General features: G+C 46.4%; 1 protein-coding gene across 4 annotated transcripts in view; it reads right to left on the bottom strand.

Annotated features, from left to right (window-relative positions):
* ITGB1 (integrin subunit beta 1) overlaps positions 1-26419 on the bottom strand; it is a 324864-nt gene that overhangs the window by 233538 nt on the left and 64907 nt on the right. For 2 of the 4 annotated variants that reach the window (XM_085631857.1, XM_085631855.1), the window contains exons 1-2: positions 14925-15015; positions 13397-13463 (exon numbers count right to left, since the gene is read on the bottom strand). In XM_085631857.1, coding sequence (XP_085487983.1) covers positions 13397-13463 — 67 coding nt within the window. In that variant the 5' untranslated portion in view covers positions 14925-15015. Of the gene's footprint in view, positions 1-13396; positions 13464-14924; positions 15016-26419 lie in introns of those variants that run through there. The other 2 variants (XM_085631856.1, XM_085631854.1) reach the window with 1 other exon arrangement.

Below are 26419 nucleotides of genomic sequence, written 5' to 3' on the forward strand. Positions count from 1 at the left end.
TACTTGGTCTTCCGATTCGGCCACGGAAAGGTGTTCTTACTCTACTTTGGCTTCCTGCGCGTGGTATTCTTCACGGTCTGAGTCGTCTCTGAAGTTACCTGGTGCGGAGCTACTTTGCTGATGCATTTTGTGACGTCGAGCCAGACATTCACGGAACGTCTTCTTTGATCGAAACGATTGGCATGCGTCACAGTCTCGTTCTTCGTGTTCCGGAGATAGACAGAGATTGCATACTTTGGGCAAGTTGTTGTATGGAAATTTAGCGTGACACTCGGGACAGAATTTGAATGGAGTGCGTTCCATCGACTAACGAGCCTGACGCGGGTAGGCCTAACGGCCCTCCACGAAACGTCAGATCAATGACTGACTTGAAACGATACGCGAAGATGGGAATCTGGATCGAGAAACAATACCGTTGAGGGTAGTGGATTGCGCGTCGAGGGGAACCCGAGAACGGTGTCGAACCAGAGCGCCGCAATTAGCATCCGAACTTAATGGCGGAAAAAAAATCTAATAATGAGTCGATGCCCATGCACACTATCACAGTAAGGAGGAGTCACCGACCTCGTGACTGGAAAGACTTCTTCGAACAAAAACAAAGTGCAAACATCTGGCACCAACACTAGATGGCAGGCTATGCAAAGCATGTGATCTACAGCTCACATGCCTCTAACACTTATTTTCAACCCTCCAAGCAAAGTCAATAGATCTTAACTTTTAGCATCTCCTTGGCCATTCATTTTGCCTAAAAAATTATTATTAAATAAAAGGTAGATTAGCAACAGCACAAATAAAGCCCCACACACCTACACAAGCACCTGGATACTCTATGGGCAGTGGCGGTTCGTCCATTGGGGGCGTTGGGGCGTAGCCCCCCCCCGCCCGTAGCTCCCTCGGCGTTTATAAACTTAAGTAAACTGAATCAGTTTACTTAAGTTTAAAGATGCCGAGCAGCCGAGGGAGAACCAACTGACAATCATGTCAGTCAGCATGACGTTGGACCGCCCACCCCCTTCAGAGTCTGAAGGGGGTGGGCGGTCCGGCGTCATGTTGACTGACATGATTGTGTCAGACATGGGGCAACAGGCAGCAGCACAAGTGCGCATGAGTGGGGAAGGTGAGCGGATTTTCACCCGTGCCCAGTCATGCGCACTTGTATTTGCACTGGCTTGCGCATGCCCATTAGGAGCCCCTCGGTCTCCTAATGGGCAGGCGGCGGGCGTAGCGTAAGCTGTGCCGTCGGCCAATCCTGGCGCTGCTGGCAGCGCCAGGATTGGCTGAGAGGGGTTGGTAGGCCCCTCCAGTGCCGTTCGTGGAGGCGCCCAGGAGAGCAGAGGTCTGAGAGGTGGCGTGGACCCGTGGACCGGCTGTGAGGTAAGTTTTAAAAAATATATTACATTCCCCCCCCCGTGCGCGATTCCCCCCCCCCCCTCCCCGCGGCTAAAGAAGCAGAATCGCGAAGAAAGACGCGATCGGGAAGCAAAAGCAAACTTGATTATTTGAGGCTTGAATCCTGGCCACCTCGCCTGACATAACTGTGTGCTCCTGGGCGACTCGGTTTTTTCTCTTTGCTTTAATTCCTTAAATTTTCATACCTGGGACTTGTTAGAGACATGCTACTCGCAGGTATTCACCACATTGTCATATTTAATATAGATCAAAGCCCCCAGTTCTTATTCGCGGGGACTCCCTCACATCCAACCCTGTCGACATTCCTGGAGGGAGAAATATGCTGCGCCTTGATTGTGGGAGGACGAGGGTCGTGGTCAGTGATGCAAATTGTTAGCAACCGCTCGTGCAGGTGGTCCGAGATTAGTGCTCAAAGGAACCCAGAGATAGTTAAAAGGTTATAGTGTCTCACAACAGCAGCTTTTCACTGACCTGTGTGTACAGACTCCCCTCTGTGCGTTTTTACCTCGCAGCTGCATCTGTTTAGATTGTGTAGCCGCTTGTCCAGTGAAGGTGCAGCGTGCACCTTGCACTGCCTGATGGAGAGGGTGTTACCTCCATCGGAGTATCTTCAGAAAGAAGACCACTGGGATGTTCCATTGGGTTTGGCGGGTGTTGGTGTGCTGGTGGAGTGCAGTATTCCAGGTGTCTCAGAGCATGGCGATAGGCCCGAGGTATTGGTTTCCTTTTAAAATACGCTATGTGGCTTTACATTATTAACTTTTCCATGCTTTTTTTGCAGCAAGTCATTTTGCTCTTTAAACATATTTTCTGTGTTTTGAAAAACGTATGTGGTGTACCTTAATCTAAATAAGAGTCACAAGCCTTGTTTGAACCGACCAGTATTAAACAGACCCTCTCTGTATGTATGTACTATTATTTGCACGAGCCAGGCAGGCAGCTAAAGTTGTCAGGCCAGACCTAAAAAAAATTGATAAAAAGTCAAAAGTAGCCTGAGGTCTGGACAGAAATGCATGCTTTGCTGAATGTTGTGTGTTGCTTTAAACCACTCTTAGCACCACAGTTTATTTGATTGCGCAGATCCACGGAGTCCATTAGTGCAGGCGAATCCATTACATGAACGTCCTGACCACTTCAGTTAATCAGGGATTGATAATCTGACCATACCGGATAACTTGGAAGCCTCTGTTGACGACGTGGGATGGCTTTTCTACTGAAAATTTTGGGAAACGATAACATGGGAAGTGTTTGCTGTTACATGCAGGCATTTTTTATACAGAGTACTACTTGAAATGCATTAATATTTTCTGCACTTTTTTTTTAAATGGTGTTTCTTGCATGAAAACAGAAAATTAATGTAAGGAAATAGCGTCATCATATTGATGTACAGCATTGCAGTCAATGAATGTATTTATTGTATAGTTAAAATCATTACAAGTGTATCAGTGTGTTCAAAAGTTAATATGGGTAAATGATATCAGCATACGCAAAGTGTCCTTTATAGCTCATAAAAATTGGCAATTTCTTAAATAATTAAATCGTATTGCTTAATTATTCTTCCTGCTTCCTCAAATGTGCTTAAAAATGCACCATTTGTCCACTCGCCCCCACCACCCGAATCCCCATAGGTCGTTCGTATGGCAAAAATTGTACAACTCACCACTTTCAAATGTCACCAGCCGCCACTGCCCTCAAATAGTCTACTATTCTGCCCTACCACTTTCAAATGTCACCAGCCGCCACTGTCTATGGGGCGATTAGTGAGCTATACAAATCAACATAACATAATGATGCATACAGCACATTCATAACCACGCTTGTACAAAGGCGTCATGATGTTGCAATGGACACTTTCTTTTAATTTACTGTTCAAATACAACATCTTTGAGCGGGTGCCCAGGGAATAGTGGATAGAAAAAATATTAATAAAATAAAAATAAGTACCGGAAGGAGGAGGGAAATTGTATAGGAAGAACAAGCTGGGGAAACAACAGAGAGAGTGGTGGCAGCGATGCAGGCCCAGTGTGTGCTTAAAGCAAAAGAAACAAGTAGTGACAACGCCAATTGGCCTGGGTTTAATGTGCTAAAGCATGAAGGGTTGGTACATTAGCATGAGAGACAAGTGGGCGAGCCAACAGGAGCAGACTGCCCCTTTTGTAAAGCAGACCCTCGTGGAGTTCAATGTAAGCACACAAGTGGAGGTTGAAGAACACACTCAGCCAACAGTACTACATGTGACGAATATTCCACTGGGCTGAACAGAGATATTAGAGCAAAGTCCAAGTTAAATGGTAGATAAAGGATGGTTGAAAAACAAAAACCAGAGGTTGAAAGGGAGGACGCAAAACCCACTCTAAATATATTGTTAGCAAAAGGTCTGTTTGACAACCGTTCTATCAAAACCCAGACTTAAAAGGAGAATGCTACTTACCCAGTATGCATCTGTTCTTGGCATATAGAGCTGTAGAGTCATATGCTTTAGCATAGGTCGCTATCTGGCGTTGGGTCTGGATGTGGGTTTGGATGTTAGCACTTTGTTTTTGTTCGAAGAAATCTTGTAGTCACGAGGTAGGTGACTCCTTTCAGTGATCGGCGCATGGACAAGGACTACATCCTTAGATTGTGTTGCCATAAAGGGTGATGATGGAGGTAGTAAAGTAATAAAGGGAGATGTCCATGTAAATTGTATCCAAGAAAGATATCACTGCAACAGGTAAAGGTACCCGGGGAGGCGTATAGGACTCTACAGCTCTATATGCCAATAACAGATGCATACTGGGTAAGTAGCATTTTCGGTTCAGGCATGTGAGCTGTAGATCATATGCTTTAGCATAGACTATAAAGCAGTTATTTCTGAAGCGGTGGCTAACCTGTAGCTGTTGCAGTGGTTTGAAATAGTGTTTGTAAAACTGCATGGCCCACACTAGCTTGCTGTTTTGCTAACACATCTACACAATGTTTTGTGAATGTGTGTGTGGTGTAGACCATGTTGCAGCTCTGCAGATGTCATCTATGGGTATGTTTCCTAAGAATGCAGTACAAGCCCCTAGTTTGCATGTAGAGTGCACTCTAGGGGGAATTGTTAGTGTGCGTTTAGCTTTGATGTAGTATATTTGAATGCACTTAACTATCCACCTGGCAATGCCTGATTTTGATATGGGATTGCCTTTATGTGGTGGAGCAAAAGCAACAAAGTTATTTGGTTTTCCTAAAAGGTTTTGTTCTTTTTATGTAGTAAAGTAATGCTCTCTTAACACCTAATGTGTGAAGGGCACGTTCTGCCACTGAATCTGGTTGAGGGAAGAACACAGGCAACTCAACAGATTGGTTGATTTGAAAGGCAGAGATGACTTTAGGTAAGAATTTGGGGATAGTTCTAAGAACCACTTTGCTTTGATGTATTTGCAAAAATGGCTCCTCTATGGTTAGTGCCTGAAGCTCACCGACTCTTCTTAGAGAAGTGATGGCTATAAGGAAGGCTACCTTCCAGGTGAGAAATTGTATTTTACATTAGTGCAACGGCTCAAAGGGTGGACCCATGAGTCTTGTAAGGACTGTGTTTAGATTCCACACTGGAGAAGGTGGAAGTCTGGGAGGAATGAGTCTTTTAAGTCCTTCCATAAAAGCTTTAATAGCAGGCCCTCTAAAAAGAGACAAGTGCTGTCGATTTTCCAGATATGCAGTGAGATGCAAGCGTATGGATGTGTACGCTAAATTAGAACGTTGAATGTGTAATAGATAACAAATGATGTCTTGTATTGAAGCATCTAGTGGATCTATCTGATTGTTACAATAAACGACAAACCTCTTCCACTTTGCGTAGCATGCTCTTGTGGTAGGGCGTCTAGCCTCTTTGAAAACATTCATACAGTCTGGCAGAAGATTAAGGTAGCCAAACTCTAGGATTTCAGGTGCCAAATCGCAAGGTTGAGCTGATTGGGATCTGGATGTCTTATCCCTCCATGGTTCGGAGTAAGAAACCTTGGGGAGAGGTGTAGTTTTAGGTGGGGAACAACTGATCGCTCCAACAGAATTGTGAACCAGGGTTGTCGGGGCCCATGTGGGAGCAACTAGGGAAAGCGTCAGGGAGTGCTATTTGAGTTTCTGAACCACTAATAGAATGAGAGAGAGAGAGAGAGAGAGTGGAAAAGCGCAAGCAAATATCCCTGACCAATTTATCCATAGTGCAGTGCCTTTGGACAATGGGTGTGGATGCCTGGACGCGAAGTTTGGGCATTTTGCGTTTAGATGGCTAGCGAACAGATCCATCTATGGGAAGCCCCGCATTTGGAAGAATGGGAGGAGAATTTTGATGGTTACGTTCACATTCGTTTATTTGCTGTCGCTGACGACTGAGTAGATCTGCAACTTGGTTGTCTACTCCTAGAAGATGTTCTGCAAGGAGATATTCTTTTAGGTATGGCCCATCTCCAGATGCTCTGTGCTAGCTGTGAGAGCTGGAGAGTGCGTCCCCCCTTTGCTTTTGTATCTAGTACATCGCCGTCATGTTGTCTGTGCGAATCAGGACAGCTTGGCCTACTAGATGAAGTTGAAAAGCTTTCAATGCTAGAAAAAATGCTAGCAGTTCGAGATAGTATGGAGGTTTGCACCTCTGGCTTAAATCCAGAGATTCTGAGCAAAGAGCGTCTGCGTAATAATATACTGGTGTTAATTGCACAAGATGCTGTGTCTGTTGCCTCTAGTGCTCATTTAATGGAGGTGTTGGTAATAAGTTTCTCTTCCTGAATAAGGTTGTTAGCCTTAGATTTATATTGGTCAGGCAAGTGTTGCATCAGTTTTTCTAGCTCATCGTAATGAGCCCTGTCATAACGAGCTAGCATCACCTGGACGTTGGCAATGTGCCAGTTGTTTGCTGCCTGTGAAGCTACACTTTTGCTTGAACCATCAATAAGCTTGGATTCCATGTCGGAAGGAGGGGTCTCTCCTGTGGCTTACGAGTTAGCTCTTTTGCGTGTGGTGGAGACAACAAGAGAGTCTAAGGGCAGCTGACCTTTAATATAAATAGGATCGGTAGGAGCAGATTTGTATTTTTTATCTACTAGGTGTGATTATTCTTGCCCTTACAGGATTCTCTAAAGACCTCATCTGTGAGCTTCAATATGCCTTTTAACATTGGTAAGGTTTGAGTAGTTCTTTGTGAGGAAGAAAGTGTCTCAAAGAGGAAATCCTCTTCTAAAAGATCTTTATGAAGTTCTACTCCATGATAATTAGCAGTCCTGTTAAGGAGCTCGAGATAGCCAATGTTGTCATCAGATGTAGAAGGTCTGGAGGGATACAAATCAGGGTCATTATCTGTATTTGGATCTGTGTGGTAATCTTCCCAAGCGTCAGTGTCCTCATCCTCATTCCCTTCATCCTGTGGGTCAGGTGTAATAGGCCTTGGTGGTGAATTTAATGGTCTAATAAGCAAGTGAGGAGAAGGAGGTGGAATACAAGGAGAAGAAGGGTTAGTGCCCACATTCTTCTTCTTAAGAGGGATACGATAGTCACCTGGCAAGTCAGCTTTCCATTTTTTTGGCATGGTTGCCTGAATATGTTATGTTTTAGGGTTTATAACCAGCTTATTCTGTTTCGGTTCAAAAGTTGGCTCATTAGATGGAGGCTCTTTGGGGAAAGGGTCTTTATCTTTCCGTGGAGATTTCGGCTCCTTGCCTTTGCGCGTCGATGGTTTCGGTTCTGAGTGTTTGGGTTTGGAGGGTTTCGGCACCGAGCCTTTCGGCGTCGAAGGTGGAATCTTCAGTCCCGAAGATATGTTGACCGATAGATGCTTGGTCTTATGTTTTATTGCCGATGGTGTCGGTTTGGCATCAGAGCAGGACTGGCTTGAGCCTGAGCCAGAAGGCTTCTCTTTTTGTTTCGGAGCCAGGCCGGAAGGTGGGGCATCGGAAACGGTTTGTCGGTGCCGATCAGAACCAGAGGGCGGAGGAGGGACCGGAGCCTTTGTCTTGTGTGGAATGGGCACAAGGGGATCTGTACTCATGGTACACTGACCTGCAGGGATGTCTTCCTCTTCTTCCATGTAGGAGTCTGCCTCGGACACAGAGATCTGCTCTTTTTCCTCTGGCTCTTGAGCTGGATGTTGGATACCGGAATCTTCTCCGAAGATATCCAGAATAGAGTCGCTCTGATGTTGCGTTTCATGGCGCTGAGCACGACGATTCCGAAGTGTCTTTTTCGATCGGAATGATCAACACGTGTCGCAGTTCTTCTCGTCATGTTCCGGAGACAAGCAGAGGTTGCAAACTTCGTGCAAGTTGGTGCGTGGAAATTTAGCACGACACCCGGGATACAACTTAAATAAAGTCCATTCCATCGACTGCTTGCGCGGTCGGCACGGGTAGGCCAGGCGGCCTGACTCGAGTTATCCGATGGGAAGTTTTTCGAAGTGAGACGATCGGCGTCGAATGGGGAACCGCGATCGATAACAATACCGTCAAGGGTAGTAGATTGCACGTCGAAGGGGTCCGAAAACGGTACCAAACCGGAGTGCAGCAATACACATCCGAACCAGACGGCGGATAAAGACAATCTAAGGATGGAGTCGATGCTCATGCACACTATCACCGAAAGGAGGAGTCCCCTACCTCATGACTACAAGACTTCTTCAAACAAAAACAAAGTGCAAACATGCGGACCCAACACCTGATGGCGATCTATGCTAAAGCATATGATCTACAGCTCATATGCCTCGAACACATAGTTCCCTAAATGTAAGCAGTGGAAGGATACAAATCATGCAATCAAAATGATGGTACAGTCCAACGCTAAAGCAACGGGATGACCCAAACCCTAGTGCAAGTACTGCTATTGTACACCATAGGTTTTATTAATGACAGACTGAAAATGTATTGCAGGCTCTTCAGCATGCTTTAACGACTGCCACATGCAAACTATGGCAGCACAACTTCTTCTTGCAAAGTTAATTGGTGAAAGTTAAGCTACTGACACCAAATACAGAACCTTTTGCACTTAAAAAGTGTTATACCACCCTTGCGGCAGGCCACTAGCTTTTTTCAAAATGTCCATACAGTGCCACTGCAATGCAAGCGATTAAACTGCACATACTTGGGAAGCTATGCTTCCAAGTTCAACCATGTCCGATTGAGATAGAATATTTGGCACTGGAGTAAGGACAAATGTTTTGACCTGTAAAGAAGTAGCTTTTGTGGGTTTACTGCCATTAGCAGAAGGTTCTTGTAAAAGTTCTCAAACAAGATAATTACCATTTTGGTTTCAACAGCATTGGCAGGGCAACTGAGAAAATACATTAAAAACTTTCCCTCGCCAATTCAGCATCTGCACCTCCGCCCATCAAAGGTGCATCTATAATGATTGCTTGGGGAGATCAATCCTGATGAATCTTCACACCATGCACAAAACGGCATCATTTGCACTACCACATAAGGAACTGTTTTGCTACTTATTCCTTATATATAGTTTGGCATTCAAGAGAATGAATAGGCACGACCACATTGAGACCAGGAGGGATGAGATCTGACCGGTCATTAAGGCCTGGGCACTGCGTATGATGACATTTCTGAATGATCACTTAACTCTGTCCACAGAAGGATATATGTTGTATTCAATTGTATCTGGCAATGCCCCTATCTACGACAGAACTTGGGACACCCATGGCAGTGAATTTCAGAAAATGTATCTAGAGACTAAGGCAAATAATTTTCTTTACAGTGGTCTGCAATAATTTCTCTGGGCTGCTGGTCTCCATAACTAAGTTACCCGGGTGTTTCTCAAGGAATAATCTCTTTCTGCAGACAAGAAACAACTAGAGTCTTGCACTTGGTTAAAGTGCAAGTGGCTGACTTCAGAATGAAGGAAGATCTGTTCATTGATAGTGCTTCAACAAAAACCTCAATTTTTTCTTCCAACTGGTACGTTGTAATAACCATCTGGCAAATCACCTGCACACATGAAATGCCACTTTTTGAGCTGTCTGAAGATTCGGTCGAGCACTAACATGATAAACTTCTCCCTCTTGATTTATTGGTTATCCTGAAATCCAAAACAGGCCTACTGAAGACTGAAGCATCTCAAGTAAATATCCTTTCCTTTGTAGGAGAGAGAGAAACTGGACCTGTGGATTGTTTTCATAGACCCTTCTGTCTTCAGTAATCAAAGTTTAGAAATGGGTATAGCTTAAGTACAAATCAATGTTGCACAATTATAGCACCTATGTGATGCATGATTGGGATACTATTTGTTCAAGTCAGGAAGATAAAATTAAATTTCCTCTTTTCCTACAATGTTCTTCTGTACATATGAATGTATCTGATCAGAGTTATTCATGAATTCTCAATTTGATTGGCCCACAGGATTTAGAAAACAACTCGCATTCCATCACAATCTGGGTACAATCTACCACTATAATGGTCACTATGGGTACCTGGTACTGGTCCAGTGAACATGAGAGAAGAATGAGAATACTTTAATTTAGACAGTGATTTACATGTGGTTATAGCCATTAAAACACCGACGTCGAATTCTAAAGGGCAGAGTTCCAGATCAGGATGAAGTTTTAACAAAAATGAAATCACCCTATGCAAGTTGCTCCAGTTTTAGCGTTTTGGACGCTTGAGTGCTGAGAGTTGGGTGCTCAAGTAGTGTGCATCATCTTTCCAATCACCCCAGGAGACAATTGGAACTCAGTCTACGAAAATGATGCTTCAGGAGACTGAGTTTGGCAATTTTTGTTTGTGAGGAGCACTGTGCGTATTTGGGAAGCAGTGTTGATAATCTTAATTTAATACTTAGACAAATGTCTTAACATACTCCTCTGAGAGTTGTTAATGTACAGACAGGTTTTGGTTATTTTGCGTAGGGAAATCAGCCCACTGGTGTTCAAGCTTAAAAAGGACTTTCCAGAGACCGGTGTAATAAAGTGCCTCTTTTGTATGGTTAGTCCCCCACTTTTTGCCTGGTCTTGATGTAGTGCACAGTGTCCCTGCCAACCAGGTCCCCTGTGCCAGTGCTCCCTCCATAAAATATACCCCCAATTGGTACTTCTGCCTACTGAAGCGCCTAGTAAATGGTACACTGGGTACCTATGGCCTGGGGGCTGAAGGTGGTGCCTTGGAACCCCCCCAGGACTGGGACAATGCCACTGTCCTTGCAACATGCATGCCCCTGTAAGGGAGAAAACAACAAAGTTGACATGGCACACTGCATGGGTGCCATGCCAGCTACCACTTCCTGGCAGCATATGTAAACCACCCCTCTAGCAGGCCTCACAGCACTAAGGCAGGGTGCAATATTCTACAGGTGAGGGCATATGTGCATGAACAGATATGCCCCTACAATATTGGGCCCCATTTCCTAATATTGTAAGTGCCAGGGAAGCCATTGAGTACATGGGCTGGGAACTCAACAACTCGAGCTCCACAGCACAATGATGGCTTCAGTGAATACGGGATGTTTGGTACTAAACTATTCCTTTCAATAAATCCACACTGATACCAGTGTGGCATCTATTGTACCATGTTCCCAGAGGGAACATGGTACAATAGATGCCACACTGGCATGTATTCGGAGGGTGCCCGCTGAATCCCTACCAACCATGGTGCGGTCTCTGACCGACAGCAGGTAGCCAGCCAGCCACCACCAGACAGGTTTCTAGACCCCTGGGTAGAGAGCCCCTGCTCTCTGAGAAAAGAAACAATGCAAATCCTGGGCAGAGGTGTGATGCGCCTCCTCCCCGAGGACGGGCAGTGCTCAAAGAGGGAAGCATTAAAGGCCTGCCGCCTTTGTAATACGACCATCCCAGCCTCTGCTGCTAGCAGCAGATGGTAGCCCCTGGTTTACACCCTCACTTTGGACGAGAAAACAGCAGGAAAATTAAAACAATAGGTGTGCCCACTTCTGCCAACCCCACCCCTAAAGTGGGGGAAGCGAGGTGAAGCACAACTTTCAGTCCCTGCCATCTTGAAGATGGGGGGACCCCAACTCCAATCAGGGCTAGGTCTATGAGGGTGCCATAACAGAGTGTAATCACCCCAGGTAAGGTGCCCATTGGCCCCATCTGCTTCACCCCTAAAATGGCTCCTAAATTTAGTATCTGGGTCTTGGTGAGCTGAACCAACGGTGCCCCCCCTACATCCCAACTTACTTCTGCTGCTGTTGGTCTTCCTCTTGCACCCTCCAGTGCCATGCCTGCAGCCTCTCACATTGGCCATCCGACGTCGGATTTGCACCCTGCACTCGGATGCCTCTGCGCCGCTGGTGGTGTAGGTTTGGTGCTGCTTTGTGGCCCCGCTTGTGCTAACCCCCAAAGCTTGGCCCCTGCAACTGCTTTACTTACCTGCAAGCCATGTGGCTCCAGGCACCCCCCCCCCCCATCTCCATTGGAAAGCAATGGGTCAAACTACGAATTTGGCCTCTGCACCCAGCCACCCCTGTGCCTCTGGTAGTGCAGTTTTGGTACTTACCTGACCCCTGCTCCTTGCTAACTTTTGGCTCCGAAGGCAGACTGTAAGTTAAATACTTACATGTTTAACCGCAATATTGTTTCCCCCATAGGAAAAAATGTAACTGTGCTGAAAAGTTTTTAAGTATCGCTTTTTCAAAGTGAAAAGTATTTTTATTTAAAAACCATACGTACCTTATTGCGTAGATCTTGGTCTTAAAATAAAATACAAAGTACATTTTTCTAAAATTGGTCGGTCTGGATCTCCTTCTGGAGGAGTGTGTCCGTTATTGATCACTGTTGTGCAATAAATGTTTTACACTCCTGTGTTAGGCCTAAGGCTGCTTGCCCACACTACCACAAATAGAGCACTTTGGGTTTTACATTGAGCCCTGTACACTTTTGGGGAACCCCCTGGACTCTGTGCACGGTATTACCACCTAGTGGCAATATCATTTACAGAGTCCTACAACCTGCGTCAGTATTCTGGATCTATCGCCATAAGAACCTACACCAAACTATTGAGATTGATGCTACAGCCATTAGCACTAAGCCCTTTCCAGTGCCAACTGACCAGGTGTTTATTTTATTTTACTCATCAGATAAGCAAAAGGAATTTCGAGATCCTCTTCTGAAAATGCAGCTATAGAAATGTCCCTCTCTGTGGCCTACATTAAAAGGAGTAGCCGTTCTGCAGGTAAGATGTGACACTGAGCAAGTCAATCCCAAATGACGATGCTTAACACACGCAATATTAGGGCTTGAAATGTAGCTATGGAAAGACCATCTGGAGAGGTCGTCTACGGTCTGTAAAAGAACGGAGGATCTCTGGCACACAGTTCGTCCCTTCTGAAGAGGAAAATGGTTCTAAAGGACTTAAGGATACCTCGGTCTAGCATTTCTAGCCCAGAGATTGGACTCATTAGATAGGTAGATTCAGAAAGTGAATACTTGTACACTTCATACAGTGAACACATTTTGCACTTGGACTCCTCATGTAACACTATAGAGTCAGTCACCTTTAAGTATAGCTCATCAATGCAGGCATTTGGTCACAACGCTAATTCAACTGACAAAATAGAAAACTTTGACAGCATCATCTGGCAACAGCAAAGTACGCAGTTTTTTTTTTAAAGTTTTTACATATTTTGACATTTTCAACTTGGCACTGTCAACAATGGCAAAATACTGGTCATGTTTTTTTCAGCACAATCAGTAAATAACTAAGGTTAAAAATTATTTCTACCAATGTGACTATTTTGAAACCCCATGGAAAATGAGGGAAAAAAAATAGAATGCTCTCTGGCTCAATTCTGCTTAGTGTGACAGGGGGCACTACATACAGTATCCCTGCTGGAGGCAACAGTATTAAGGAACCATAGCACTTGTATATTTCGAAAAAAATAAATATACGACAATATTTAAAACAGCACTCGTATTTAAAACAATATTCAATTTGGATATTAAAAAAGCCAAGCACATACCCTAATACTTCCATGTATGATATACTTCTACTTAACCCACCCTGATAAAGGGAAATTTCAGTACCTTGTTGAGCAAGTCCATTCGAAACAGAACAAAAGAGTACTGCTATGAAGGTCAGCTTATAGGCCATCTGAAAAATAAAAATGGTTGAATTAGCTGGGTTAAAACAAGATAAGTATTTAAAAGTGGATTATCTCAAAACATATCATAGTTTAGCTATTACAGACAATGTATGCAAGGATACTTTATCACTTCTAATCCACAGCTCAATAGAGAGCTGCATATTTCAGAAAGTGCAACATGGAGGAGCTGTAAAATGTTTGTCAGTTTGCACACTGCTCATTTTATTTATATTTTAATTCACTGGCTATGTGAAGTGAGACGTTGACGAACGTTTTGCAAAAGGAGGAGAACAGGCTTAATAAAAAGGGCCCCTTCAATGCACCTGTAAGATTTCCCGCTGCCATGCAGGCCGAGAAAATGTAGTCGCTGATCTCTTAGCGGTGCAGCTTGTTCTCATATTCCAACCCCCTGAAATCCCAGAATGGCGAATTCCGGGCTCAGGAGAGACTCCTGTCGCGGTTCCCCTTGGATAATTTTCTTTTCACTTCAAAGGAGATAAGCAGGCTTTCTGTGCACTGCACTAGATGTTCAAGAAAAGGCTGTTTTAAGACTGCCTTATGCTTAATCTGGAGTTATTCAGTTTAAAGCAGGGGTCTCCAACCTTTTCTGTAACAATAGCTACTTCTGTTCAATGAAAATCATCCCGAGCTACTAATACTAGAGATATCAAAGTGAACGCCCCATGGAAGAGAGTCAGCAGCGATCACATCGGTGCATTAGGGAGGGTTTCCAGCAATAAGGTAAAAAAGGCTTTGACAATTTGGGTAGTACATACAAACCATAGCTGCACTCCCCCTGGCACTAAGGGATAAACATGAGTAATAAATCTCTCAAACTCAAATAATAGCTTCAAACATTTGGAAAATGCAACTATTTTTATACAGACATCAGCTTAGGAGTTCTGAAAATACACAAATTTGCGTCTTGAATACATGTTTTTGAATTTGGTTTACATATCATAATTCAATTGAGCAAAAACGTCAATAGTCGTAGGCTGGGGTGCACACAGAGGAGCTACTCACAGGTAGTAAGAGAGCTATCGGTAGCTCACAAGCTACTAGTTGGCAACACCTGGTTTATAGTCAGATTTTTTTGATGTTGAAAATTGTAACAGTAAACCTACCAGCTAGAGTATAAACTTTTAAAATCGAGCACGAGTGAAAAAGCACTAAAGAGGGATTTCAAAAGGGTCTCTCTGCCCCTTAGAAATGTCAATTAAATATAAAAATACTAACAGTTTGAAGGGAGCAAGGCACAGAAATTGTCTATAACCAGTCCTCGTTTTATACTGTCAAAAGCTGGATCAGTGCATCACTACTTTGTTGGTATCTGCTGTACAAATTCCAATATACATAGTCTACATCAATGAACTCCATCAGACGGTTTTTACATTTTAGGCTAAGTAATTTATTGTGTAGCCATGAAGTAAGTTCACATAAAACAAAACCAAAAACAAACCAAATACAACCTTGAAATTTATTATCCAGAGCTTCTGATACAAGCACAGAATGTGTATGGTGATCAAGAACACACCGCTCCAACTTTCCTCAGAGTTGCCATAGGCCTATACAAAAAGAGAAATTGAGATCTACTGGTACACAGCAAATAAAAAATAAAACTAATAAATAACAAAAATTAAAAAAAAATAAGATCCAAATTTGAGGAAAATCGACAAAGGCTCCAAGAAGTGAAAGGGCCATGCAGTCCGATAGGTCAATAAGGCAGATTCGCTGATATGATAAAGCCTGAGGCAGGCTCCCCTTGCGGCCCTCCAAGTCAACACATAAGGAAAAACCTTATCCATGACATACACCCCCCCCCAAACTATTACTTGCATCAGCCATGCACAGTGTTGCCATCAATGATGTCAGTTCAGTTGTCATCAGTTAATGCTATCAATGAACAACTCAGGAGTGCTGCAATATGTAAGGTCATAAGCAGTGCATGGCGAGGGTGAGAGTTATAGTTATCTCAAGTAACTATCTCGTTCACTAAAGTTTAAAATGGTATGTCATCACTTAAATTTTCACCCAACACTTTAGCTTTAGTTTTTTTCATGGGGCGAGGGGGGGGTGCAGCATCCCTCCCCGGGGCCTAATGTGTATGCCTTGGTGACCACCTAGGGCCCAAACTTGGGGACCACAGGGGAGCCCCAGGGCCCCACCAGGTACCCACATGTAGAAGCGGCATTGCTCCTGCCTGGCAGGAGAAGGTATTTTTCTCTGCTCCAGCTGGGCGAGAGCAATTGGTGTCTCCCTGCCCACAAGAACATAGGCAGGGAAACATCTGCTCCCACCCAGATGGAGCATCTTTTGCAGTTCCCCCTGGGTAGGAGCAGGCAAGTTTTGACTGTCCACGCTCTCGGTATAGGCAGGGAAACAGTGTCCCAGTTTGGGCTCGCAGGGACACCATGGTAGAGCAGACCCTGGGGGATAGCGTCCCAGGGGCTTTAAGAGGCTTGCTGATGGGGGCCGCGCATCCCACCTCCCCATTAATAATTATGCCGGGCTACGGGGATTGGTTTCATAGGCTGTAATCTGCTGGGCGGGGAGAGAGAACGCCACTTTGAATACTTACTATGCCGGACCACTGAGGATGGGGACCCTGGGGACATACACCCATCTCCCCTTTCAAAATGAATGTCATGGCCCGAGGAATGGGGTCCCCAAGGCCATAATCTGCTCAGGGAGGGGGTCCACCAAGCAAGCGACCAATGCCAATATATATTTTAAATGACCCCTGGGCCCTAGCCCACCCCAGGGGTCATATTACATTTGGAAAAAAATGGTGGCCAAACCCCCATTTTTAGGTCTCGCCTGAGGCAGCGCTTTAGCGCTGCTCTGGCGAGAGTTTTAGTAAGCGGGTTTTGGAAGTGCTAACTAGTGGCTTTTTTCAGGCCTCCAGCTACAGTGCATGTGCAGGCGCGCGCGCCCCATTTGTCAGCCTGCGTGATCACTTTCGCAGCCGCTTTGATGTTCTCAGCGAGCCGCGCGGCCACTGAAAACATCAAAGCGGCCGCGAAAGTGCACACCATTTGCCAGCCTGCGTGCCTCTCTCCGCCTTAGTGCGTGCAACGTGCCCTACCCCCCTCCCTTATCCCACTTCCTGCTTGTTTAATTAGGTTTCCCTCACGGTCTCTGCCTCTAAACTCTGTGGCTATCTTGGAACACACACACACACGCACCACTCCCGGGCGATCGCTGCGAAAGCGGCCAATGCTTGTTCTGTCTGCTGCCTCTTTGTGCACATCTGTTTCTCTCTCAGTTCCTGTCCCACTCCCGGGTGATCACTTTCACGGCCGCGAAAGCGGCCAATGCTTGTTTTTGTTGCCTCGGATCGTGTTCTTGGAATGCGGTTTGTTTTCCGAAGCAAACGTGAGCAGCTGATGTTTGCAATCAGTGTTACTAATTTACCCTCCCACCCACCGTTTCTCTGTGTGCTGTCCCTTTCGCACCACCACCTACCCGGTCCTTGCTTGCCTCTACCCCCCCCCCCCCCCCCCCAAACTAGAGCTGGCAGGCACATTCTATGCCAGTCTGCAGTGGCCTGTCATTAGTTTAGTTTAGCTTTTTCTATTTGAAATGCACAGGATGACTTGCGATATCTACACAAAGCAGGCGCAGCTTTTTACCGATAATGTGAATACACGCTGCCTGCTTACTGATCATTATTTATACACACAGCAACACCGCTGAGGCCCTCCACACATGCACCCTTCCCAAATCATGTTACTGCAGGCAGAGCCCCTCTCCCTATCAAGGGGTGCCCACGCTACATGTCCTACCTGGAGTTTCAATCTATTTGCTGCCTGGTTTTCCTGCCCACTGCTTTCAGATTCCATGAGGCCCATCCAACCGTGCAGATGGCTCCTAGCAGCCCTCTCTTCCTGCCCCTCCCCCTGTCTGCACATCCTAATCTGCTTCTGCGGGGAGCACCCTCCACAACTCTGTGCTTCCAAATTACAAGATCTTGCTGCAATGTCATCTCTGCCCCTGGAGGCATTTAATACCTATTGTGCCCGACCCCTCCCTTGTAATCACGGCCATTCTTCCCCGAAAGCCTCCTAAAAAAACCCTGTGCACCTAGAACTTCCACTGTAATTATTCCAGCATGTGGCGGATATGTAATTTTATCCACAGAACGCAAGCCTCCCAGGACCGGCGGGGTTTTCATCTACCAGTGATATGTACAGTCTGTGCGCACTTTAAGGGCACAGGCAACACAACTGCATCTTACCTCGCCACTCTTGTTGCCAGGTGTAGGTTTATAGGCCTATTTAAGTACCCGCAGCTCATTTGTCATGTGATCCCCTTCAGCGCCTCTCACTTTTTAAAACACGAAGCATATTGGGACTTGAAGGCCCTTTGCTTGAAATGTCAATGTAGGCCATAGAACCAAATTACAGTCGGCTAGTACACTCCTGTTGGTACAGTTTTTTTTGGGTGATGTGCATCTAATAAAAGTGTTCATGCTCAATTAAAAATATTGTTTTTTTAAAGCTCTGATGTCTTTTTGGGGAACAATTTTCCCGCAAAACACGATGTGGCAGAAAAACATAGCTAGGGGAGTAGTTGCAAAAAAGCGTGAACTTGTATAACTATTCAATACCTAGCGGCACAGTATCCAGTATAACGTATTGCATGGCTAAACACTTATTGTCCCAAAGGCAAGACCTATTGGCTATGCCAATGCTGGTTAGGTCTTGCCTCGCCTCCTGGAGACATGCTGTATCCAGGATATTGATATAAAGCTCTGCCCACATTGCAGCCATCTTTTTAATTGGCTCCTGTCGCTGTCTTTAGTAAATGGTGGCTTTTCATTGGTCAATGGGCTTAGTAGTCCCTTCTTCGTACCTTAGTAGTCCCTCCTGGTCTCTTCTTGTAACCTCCAATGAGAACACCCCAGTTACATGTGATGTTAATACCTAGATTTTAATTACAGCCTCAAGGCACTATTTTCTTAAAAGGCTTCAGGCAAGACATACGCTTGGTTCTAAGCTAGGCTGACAGCGGTTACTTCGCTCACTAGAACATCTCACATTTATATGAGACAGTCTAAAAATTTCCCTTCATCAGCTCCACACCGAGTACAACCTAATCCAAAATTAATGTAATAATTATTTTGTCACATTTCAAAGCTACTAATTGTATATATGGACATAGTTATTTGAATGTACTCGAAGTACTGTCTTGCATGCAATGAATTATGGTTAGAGTGGATTTACTATATCTTCTGCAGGGCGCAGTACCATATGTGACCAAAAGAGGTCCGCAGTGCTGGAGCCTTTCTCACAAGGGACCTCTAGGAGCAGCTTACGGTACTGCACCGAGACATACAATGCTGGTGCCTTGCTTACTAGGGACCACTAGGCGCAGCTTGCGGTACTGCGCTGAGACATACAATGCTGATTCCTGGGTCACTACGCAAGAATTTGCAACGTACTAGGTCTCGCATTACTAAAAGTTTAAGCTATTAGCATAGCATTATTTGCAACGTCAATACCTCAAACGATCAGTAATGCGAGACCTATTGCATTGCAAATGCTTGTTTTTTTTTGCCCCTCCATCCCAACTCAACAAGGTCTTAGGAGGCGGGCATGGTACCCCTTCCCTGCCCTCTTATATATTTTTTAAACTTTTTCAGTACAGTTAAGTCGCAGAGTGCTGAAATCTCTGCTGCAAAGATGTTGTTCATGTTGCGGACTGCCAATCAGAGCGCTTGCTTCTGTGGAAGCAAGATGGCCAAGGGAATAAAAAGTCTATTAGGCCAATCAGAATGCTCCGTTTTTTTCCATGGGGTGCTTGCAAGAGTCCCTCAAACCAAACCTGCCAGAGACTTTTTTTTACCTCAAATTTCTCAAAAACTAAGGAACAGATTTACACCAAATCACAAAAAAGCACGCATTGGGACCATTTTTTCTCAGCCCCCGCTTCACAGATCACTCCAAAACTTTCCATGAAGAAGCTAAAACAAAAACAATAAAAAAAGTACCTCTCTGGAAAGTTTCAAACATCAGAGTTATTACCAAACCAAAAAATACTTTTCCTACGGAAACGCATAGAACTACCCATCCTAACTTTAACTCAGTGGTCGAAGTGGGCGGGATTGGCAGGGCACGGCGTGCCCCTACTTCTTCAATTTCATAAAGTCCGTTCCCCTACTTTCTTATTTCAAATATGCGTCCTGGACGGCAGAAATCGCCAAGGCCCATAGTTAAGGCTCGGCTTTAAAGGACGGTCTTTTCCTAAGTGCCCAGAGAAGACAAGGATCCTGTTCAGTTCTCCTGCCGTTGGCAGTGGCAGCTGCCCCCCCTTGTTCCCCCTCTTTCGGTCTCCCTCCTCCTCATTTAGTGAAAACTGAGACTTCAAGAAACGGGTATTACCTTCTCTTGACTCCTTTCGTTTATTTGTTCCCCTGTGAAATGGATCCAAAAAATAAACACTTTTGCGGGAAACGTCGTCTTTTCTGACATTTTTCAATTTCTAAGTGCAGCCTCGGGGTGGAGAGAAATAAAACATTAAAAATATGAAAAATAAGTAACTAAAGCAAAACAGAGGGCCAGATGGATTTCTTCACACCTAAACACATTAGCGCCACTTTACAGTGTTTGCCAGTGAAGCGCTACTTTTGTTTTCTCGTCGCTCTTTGAACATTGCTTTCCCTGGGTGGGAAAGTGCACTATTCCTGGAGGTACTGAAATACCTGCTTGATGGGTGAATTGGAAAACCAAATGTGTACAGTGGTTGTGTGTACACGAATGTGGTCATTTTAAGCCATACTGCTTACGTTTTGTAAGGCTATAAGCAATGGGCATTGACACGGATCCCTTCTGGGCCCTGTAGTCATGGCCTTAACTTTTCAAACACACTAATATCTGAATTATGAGTGTAAAAAGAAAAAGGTAACCATGTTGTTCCTACTTACATTTCACATGCTTTACTTAATCTTGCATTCCCTATGAGTGTTTGCTTTGTTTAGGATGTTAATTGTTTTTTAGGCAGCATATTGCTCTTGTCTAGTGCGTAATTTGAATTGAGTCACATCTAGGTGTTTATAGCAGGTCAGTGCAGTGCAAGTTTCTCTCAGTGGGGCAGTATGGTGTTCAGTGGGAGAGGATGTGGCACTATGGTCGGAGCTGCTGAATTTGAAGCTGGGGAACCAGGTTCAGCCTTCCTGCCCAGTCCACCAGACCACTCCCCCCGAGGGAGCACATTCCTATGCTAGACATTCGAAGGTCCTGCAAGATCTTAAAAGCCCTGGTGTCATAGCACCAGCAGGTGGACCCTAGCAGTGGCAAGTGTGGGTTAACCTTGAAGGCCTGTCCGCCACAATTCATTCTGAAGTTCACCTCCAGTCTTGCAGGCAGGCCTATGAAGCAGCACACCATACAGTGACTGTCACTGAGGTCACTGGACTCTTGAGCAGGGTGGCTCTAGGGTAGTTCGACTGCACCAGGTGCTGACCAGCCGAGGTCCGTGCAGGTAACGGTGGTGGGGCAGAGGAGCCAGGTAAAGGGGGATTTCGAGGGACGATGCCAAGTTGAAAATTAAATAATCAATCAATTTTCCCTCGAAATCCCCCCTTACCCGGCCCCACCGCCGTTACCTGCACGGACCGCGGTTGGCGCGGACTTCAGGTGGGGTCGTCAGGTTTGTAAGTATAATATGGTTTTAAAAGCACTTGCTGTCTTCTTCTTGGCCTCCAACAATTTTCGGCAACAATAAAAATGTAATGATAACTCCGGTGATTAATGTTCTTAGTAGAGAAAGATGGGTTTTTTGTCTGGTGGACGTTTTGACTCATGGAAAGGAAGAGCAGAGGGTTAATGTGCCTGCTGCAAAGAACATGTACCATGCAGATCACAAAGTGCACAAAATTTAAATTGGTCAGTGGCTTACTGCTTTTGTCAGAGAGACCCTATTGTTACTTGCAGTTAATAAGTTAAAATCCTAACATAGAAAAGTGAGCTATTAACGGTCATGTTAGAGCTGCATGCAAACAGCAAGGTATAAATTAGAGCGTTATGTTCCCCCCCCCCCCCCAGTCTTTGATTACCCTAATGTTGCAAAAAAGGGATTCATTTGGGTAGAAATCAATTCTGATTATTAAAGCGAACCCCCAACCATGGTATTACGTTTTAAATTCTAAGTTTTTGTTTCTCCAGACCAATCACTATTAAACTATGCTGCCCACTAGTATGATTTTCATACGACTCCTACACATTGTAGTCCACAGTCTTATGTAGCATTTCCTATGCAGTTATTTACACACATATGATTGACTGTTCTCTGTATAATATGTGTGATGTAAAGTGCTCTGACACCCTACACTGGTATTAGTGGCGCTTTACATTTTCTGATATTTATTATTTTGACATTTTTACACATGCTAAAAGTCTCTGCAAAGATGTTTCCTTATAAGTACCAGTGGAACATACAACTGCAGCAGTAAGAAAGGTGACCAGTCAACATTTGCAAAGGGCCCTCCACTTCACAGCATAACAAGTCACATTTTTAGTAACTTTTGATCAGTTTGAGCTATAAACAATTTATTAGTTAAAATCATCAGATTATGCAGCAGATGATGTATTATGTGGCAAATATAGCAAAGCCAAAATTATGTTGAAAACATTTTCAAACTAGGATATTTGTGGAAAAAGGGAGGAGACGTGATGAGAGAAACTCCATGGCTGGGAGACAGATGGCTTGCGATTCCACTTTTAAGGATATTTGGGACATTCATGATTGGAAACGTATCCCACTCTGTGAATGTATTTTAATGTCAATAACTCATATTAAACCTTAAATAAACATGTGTATCTATTGGTTAAATGAAATAACGTAATAAGCTGTAACCGGTTAGTGAAATGAGAATCAAATATTAAAAATGTTGATATTTTGCTCTTTCTGCCACACCGGACTCCGCCCACTGATCCAATCCACGGGTTATTCTCGCCCTCTGATTCTCTGCCCACAGTTCCCCTACGTTCCCCCCCCCCCCCCCCACCTCGACCACTGCTTTAACTACCCAGCGGGGACCTCCACTGAGTAATATACACACACACACACAATTGTCTTGTATAAAACATTAATGTTTGTATGTATATATAGTGTGATTGTACATTTGCATCCACGTTTTACTGGCTTATTCCACGTACAAGCCTGTAAGTAATCCATCAGTTTACTATCGGGAATTTACTGCACAATAACCAGCACGCACTGCACGGCATGACTGCCCTGTATTATTCAAAACTACCCCGACTGGTGACAAATCAAACGTTCGCCTTTTTAGGGCAGGCCTGCGCTGGGTATGTAGCAGAGTCTTGCGCACAATATACACGTGTCTATGGTACACTGACGTCGACGAAAATAGCTTGGAACATGAGCATTCCAAAGGAAACACATCTTTCATAGTAAGAAGGTTGGGCACCGTCTCCACAAAGCGAGAACGCACTACAAAGTGCGTCTCCATATAAGGACAGGCCCTCGCCTCTGCTTAGCCGATTCCCCCAACACATCTCGTTACTCAGCTTCCTGCGTGCCGAGAATCACTTGACAATAACAGCTCTACTTTTTGCAACTTGCTGAAAGAATCTAAGGTTTGTTCCAACACTTGTGCATCATTGAGTAAAGTCAAAGCATCAATTTAAGCGCTATGGAATATACACAGTCAAGAATTGCTATGAAACCAAACTGCATTCTTCGTATTTCGGGTGGCAGAAAATGCATTTGACGACGTATGACGTTTAGCACTCAAATAAAAATCTGTAACGTTTCATGGTTATAACGTTCTTAAGGGAGAAGCTGTTAAACTTTCATTTCTGATTTGTTTTGCTTGTAACGTTTTACAAAAGTAAAATTCGAAAATAACCAAATACTCTTGGCGAGGTCTTTCATAGATGTGGGAATATTAGCATATAGTTAGCTGGCATCAGTCACTCATGACAGACGTTACGTCCTTTTCTGGGTACTGAAATTAAAATAGGACATTAAAAGCGCTACGGGAGCAGTTCGGGTCACCGAGTCAGACTAATGAAAGCAGACGTTTACTGACGTCACTCCCATATGAGGATGGGTGATATTATACATGGCGAGGTAGGGCTTTGTGCATGTAATTTTAGCCTTCAAGCCCAATGCAACGCTCATTTGAGGTATCGTTAAAATATTTGAACTATAGGTAAGAGGGGACATGATCCTTGTCCAAAGCGTCTTTATTTATACTCCTTTAGAGGTCAGACATTCGATGCACTACCGTTTATTACTCCAAGATCTTTTGGGAAACGCACAGCAACTGAATATGGAAAGATAATTTTAGCAGCATGTCTCACTAATGTAGAAGTGGAAGAGAGAGCAGGTAAGCAAATGGATTAGGAGTTTGCTCGTGATTATGGTCCAAGATTGAGCATTATAGAATTGCATGTTTATGCCATGGTATCAGACAATCAGAAGGAAAATAATCAATATTACATTCTTTTTAAAGATGGGTATGCAGTTGATCATAATCTTGAAAATGGGTGTATGTTAAACAAATGGCACAAATATAGGTCATGATTAATGAGAGGTTAGGGGGGGCGTGGCTTGGAGGCCGATGGCGATGGACGCGTGAGCCGAGAGCTCCGCACCCAGCCCGGCCGTTATCCTGTTTATTGACGCCCGGACCTGCCGCGAGTATCCCGGGGGCCGGACCTGGCCGCCCCAGACTCCCTTCACTGTGTTGCGGCCGGCCGGGGGCCGCTGCGGCTGGACTGACGCCGAGGAACGGCGGCTGATTGGGCTACCGCCGGCCATTTTGGGAGGCCTGTACCCGCGGACGGAGCAGCGGAGCGGCGTATCCGAGGTGCCGACCGGAAGTGCAGGATCGCCGGCGGAGACCACCGGAAGTGCAGGGTCAACGTCGGCGTATCAGAGGTGCCGACCGGAAACCACAGGAGGTGCAGGGTCAACGTCGGAGGCCCGTAGGCGTCTCTGCGGTGATGGTGGCGCCTGAGGCGCGACAGCGGAGTGTGGACACCTGGACCGAGGATCGGTAGGCGGCCCCGGAGCCCTTGCGGCGGACCCTGTGGTCGTGGACGGCCCCCGGACCGCGGGACGAAGAGCGCGGCCCACTGCAGGGCGCTGGTTGGTGGAACGGCTGGGCCAGAGCGGCGGGAGCTGCGTGTTGGCGCCCGGAGCAGAAACGACCAGTCTGGTGGCCGGCCCTCCTGGAGAGCTGTGGACCTGTGGCTGGGGCGGACTGGTGAGCCTGCCTGTGTGAGGTGCGGAGGGTGGACTGGCCTCCCCCGGCCCCCTGTGCTGGGTCGGTGGGGGACCCCTGGTGGCTGAGGGGGCCACTCGGGCCGGCGGTGAGCTCGGCCGGGCCACGGAGCGGGTTTGAAGTGCTGCCGTCCGCAGGCCGCCACGGAGTGGAGGCCCTCTCCGGCGTAGCGCGAGCGACAGGAGGTTGGGGTAGCGGGACCCCGGACGTACCGCCCCTGAGCAGTGCGATGGGAAAGACACGCCCGAGGCAGGGAGCCGCTGCCCCGACCGGGGACACGTCTGGCGAGCGCGATGGCGACGAGTCGGGGGACCAGTCAGGGGGACTACAGCAAAAACAGATGGACCGGATCCTACAAGCCATCTCGGACACGAGGATTGCGCTGCAGAGCGACATAGCGCAAGTCTCCACGGACCTGGGGTTGCTGCGGGGGGATCACCGGAAGCTGGCCGACCGAGTCAAGCAGACGGAGGTCACGCTGGAACAGCTGGCGCCAACCCAGAAAGCCTCGGAGGCTGCCGTGGATGATCTGAAACGGAGAGTGCAGCTGCTGGAGAAGAGGGCTGAGGATGCGGAGGGACGTAATCGCCGCAATAATATACGGGTGGTGGGGCTGCCCGAAAAAATCGAAGGGACCGACATGCTGGCCTACTTAGAGACTTGGCTGCGAGAAGTGGTTGCGCCGGAGGGGCTAACGCCGTTCTACACGCTGGAGCGGGCGCACAGGGTCCCGGCCCGCCCCTTGGACCCGGGGAGACCGCCGCGTCCGGTGGTTGCGCGTCTACTGCACTTCAGAGACCGGGACATTATACTCCAGAAGGCCAGGAATCAGGGTCCCTACCGGGTGGAAAACGCGCCGGTCTCTATCTACCCAGACTACCCCCTCGAGGTCCAGCGACATCGGTCATCGTTCCTGGCGATCAAAAAGGCACTCAGGGACGAGGGCATCCAATATGCGCTGTTGTTTCCTGCGCGCCTGCGGATCATGCTGGGCGGCAAGACATTCTTTTTCACCGACCCGGCCGCCGCGTGGGATTGGTTGGAGCTGCACAGAACCGGGACAGGGGCACACTCCGCTGGACGGGAATCACGGAGGGCTTCGCCGAAACCTCGCCGAAGCCGGCGTGCCAAGACTCGGCAGACTGGAAGGGGCTCCCCCCTGGCGTCACAGACTGAGCTGGAGCGGAAAACGGCATTGCAGGCGGTCTCCGCCATCTCCGGCGCACTTGTGATCGCCCCTGCTGGGGAGCCGGACTCCCGCAAGGGGTCTGACACTCAACGTAGTGATGAGGCGGAGGAAGAGGACGAGGTGACGGAGCTGCCACATGTCACACCTGGGACAGCGGACGACATGTTGGACACTTGAACTGTTCCTGAAGTGCCGCTGACAGTAAGGAGGCTAGCTGGGGGCTGGAGGTGCAAACTGCTGTACTGCTGACTCTGCGCTGGGGATCGGACTGCCATGGATCTTTGGGGGACTGCCAGACTCTCCTTGATTGCGGGGTCGGGGGTGGGCTAGGGCGGGGGCACCGGGGGCGGGATAGGTCTGGGGAGGCATGGTGGAGACTGGGCTGGGACTTCTGTTGGGAACACTTTCTGCACCCGTCCGGCCCCGGCCTCCCTCCCCTCACTCACACTAGTTGTGAGGCTCTGGTGGCTATCAGAGAAGTTGGTTAATTGTATTGTATTTGGATGGGTAACTACGGTTGG

Source organism: Triturus cristatus, chromosome 10, assembly GCF_964204655.1.
Source record: "Triturus cristatus chromosome 10, aTriCri1.1, whole genome shotgun sequence".
NCBI lineage: Eukaryota > Metazoa > Chordata > Amphibia > Caudata > Salamandridae > Triturus > Triturus cristatus.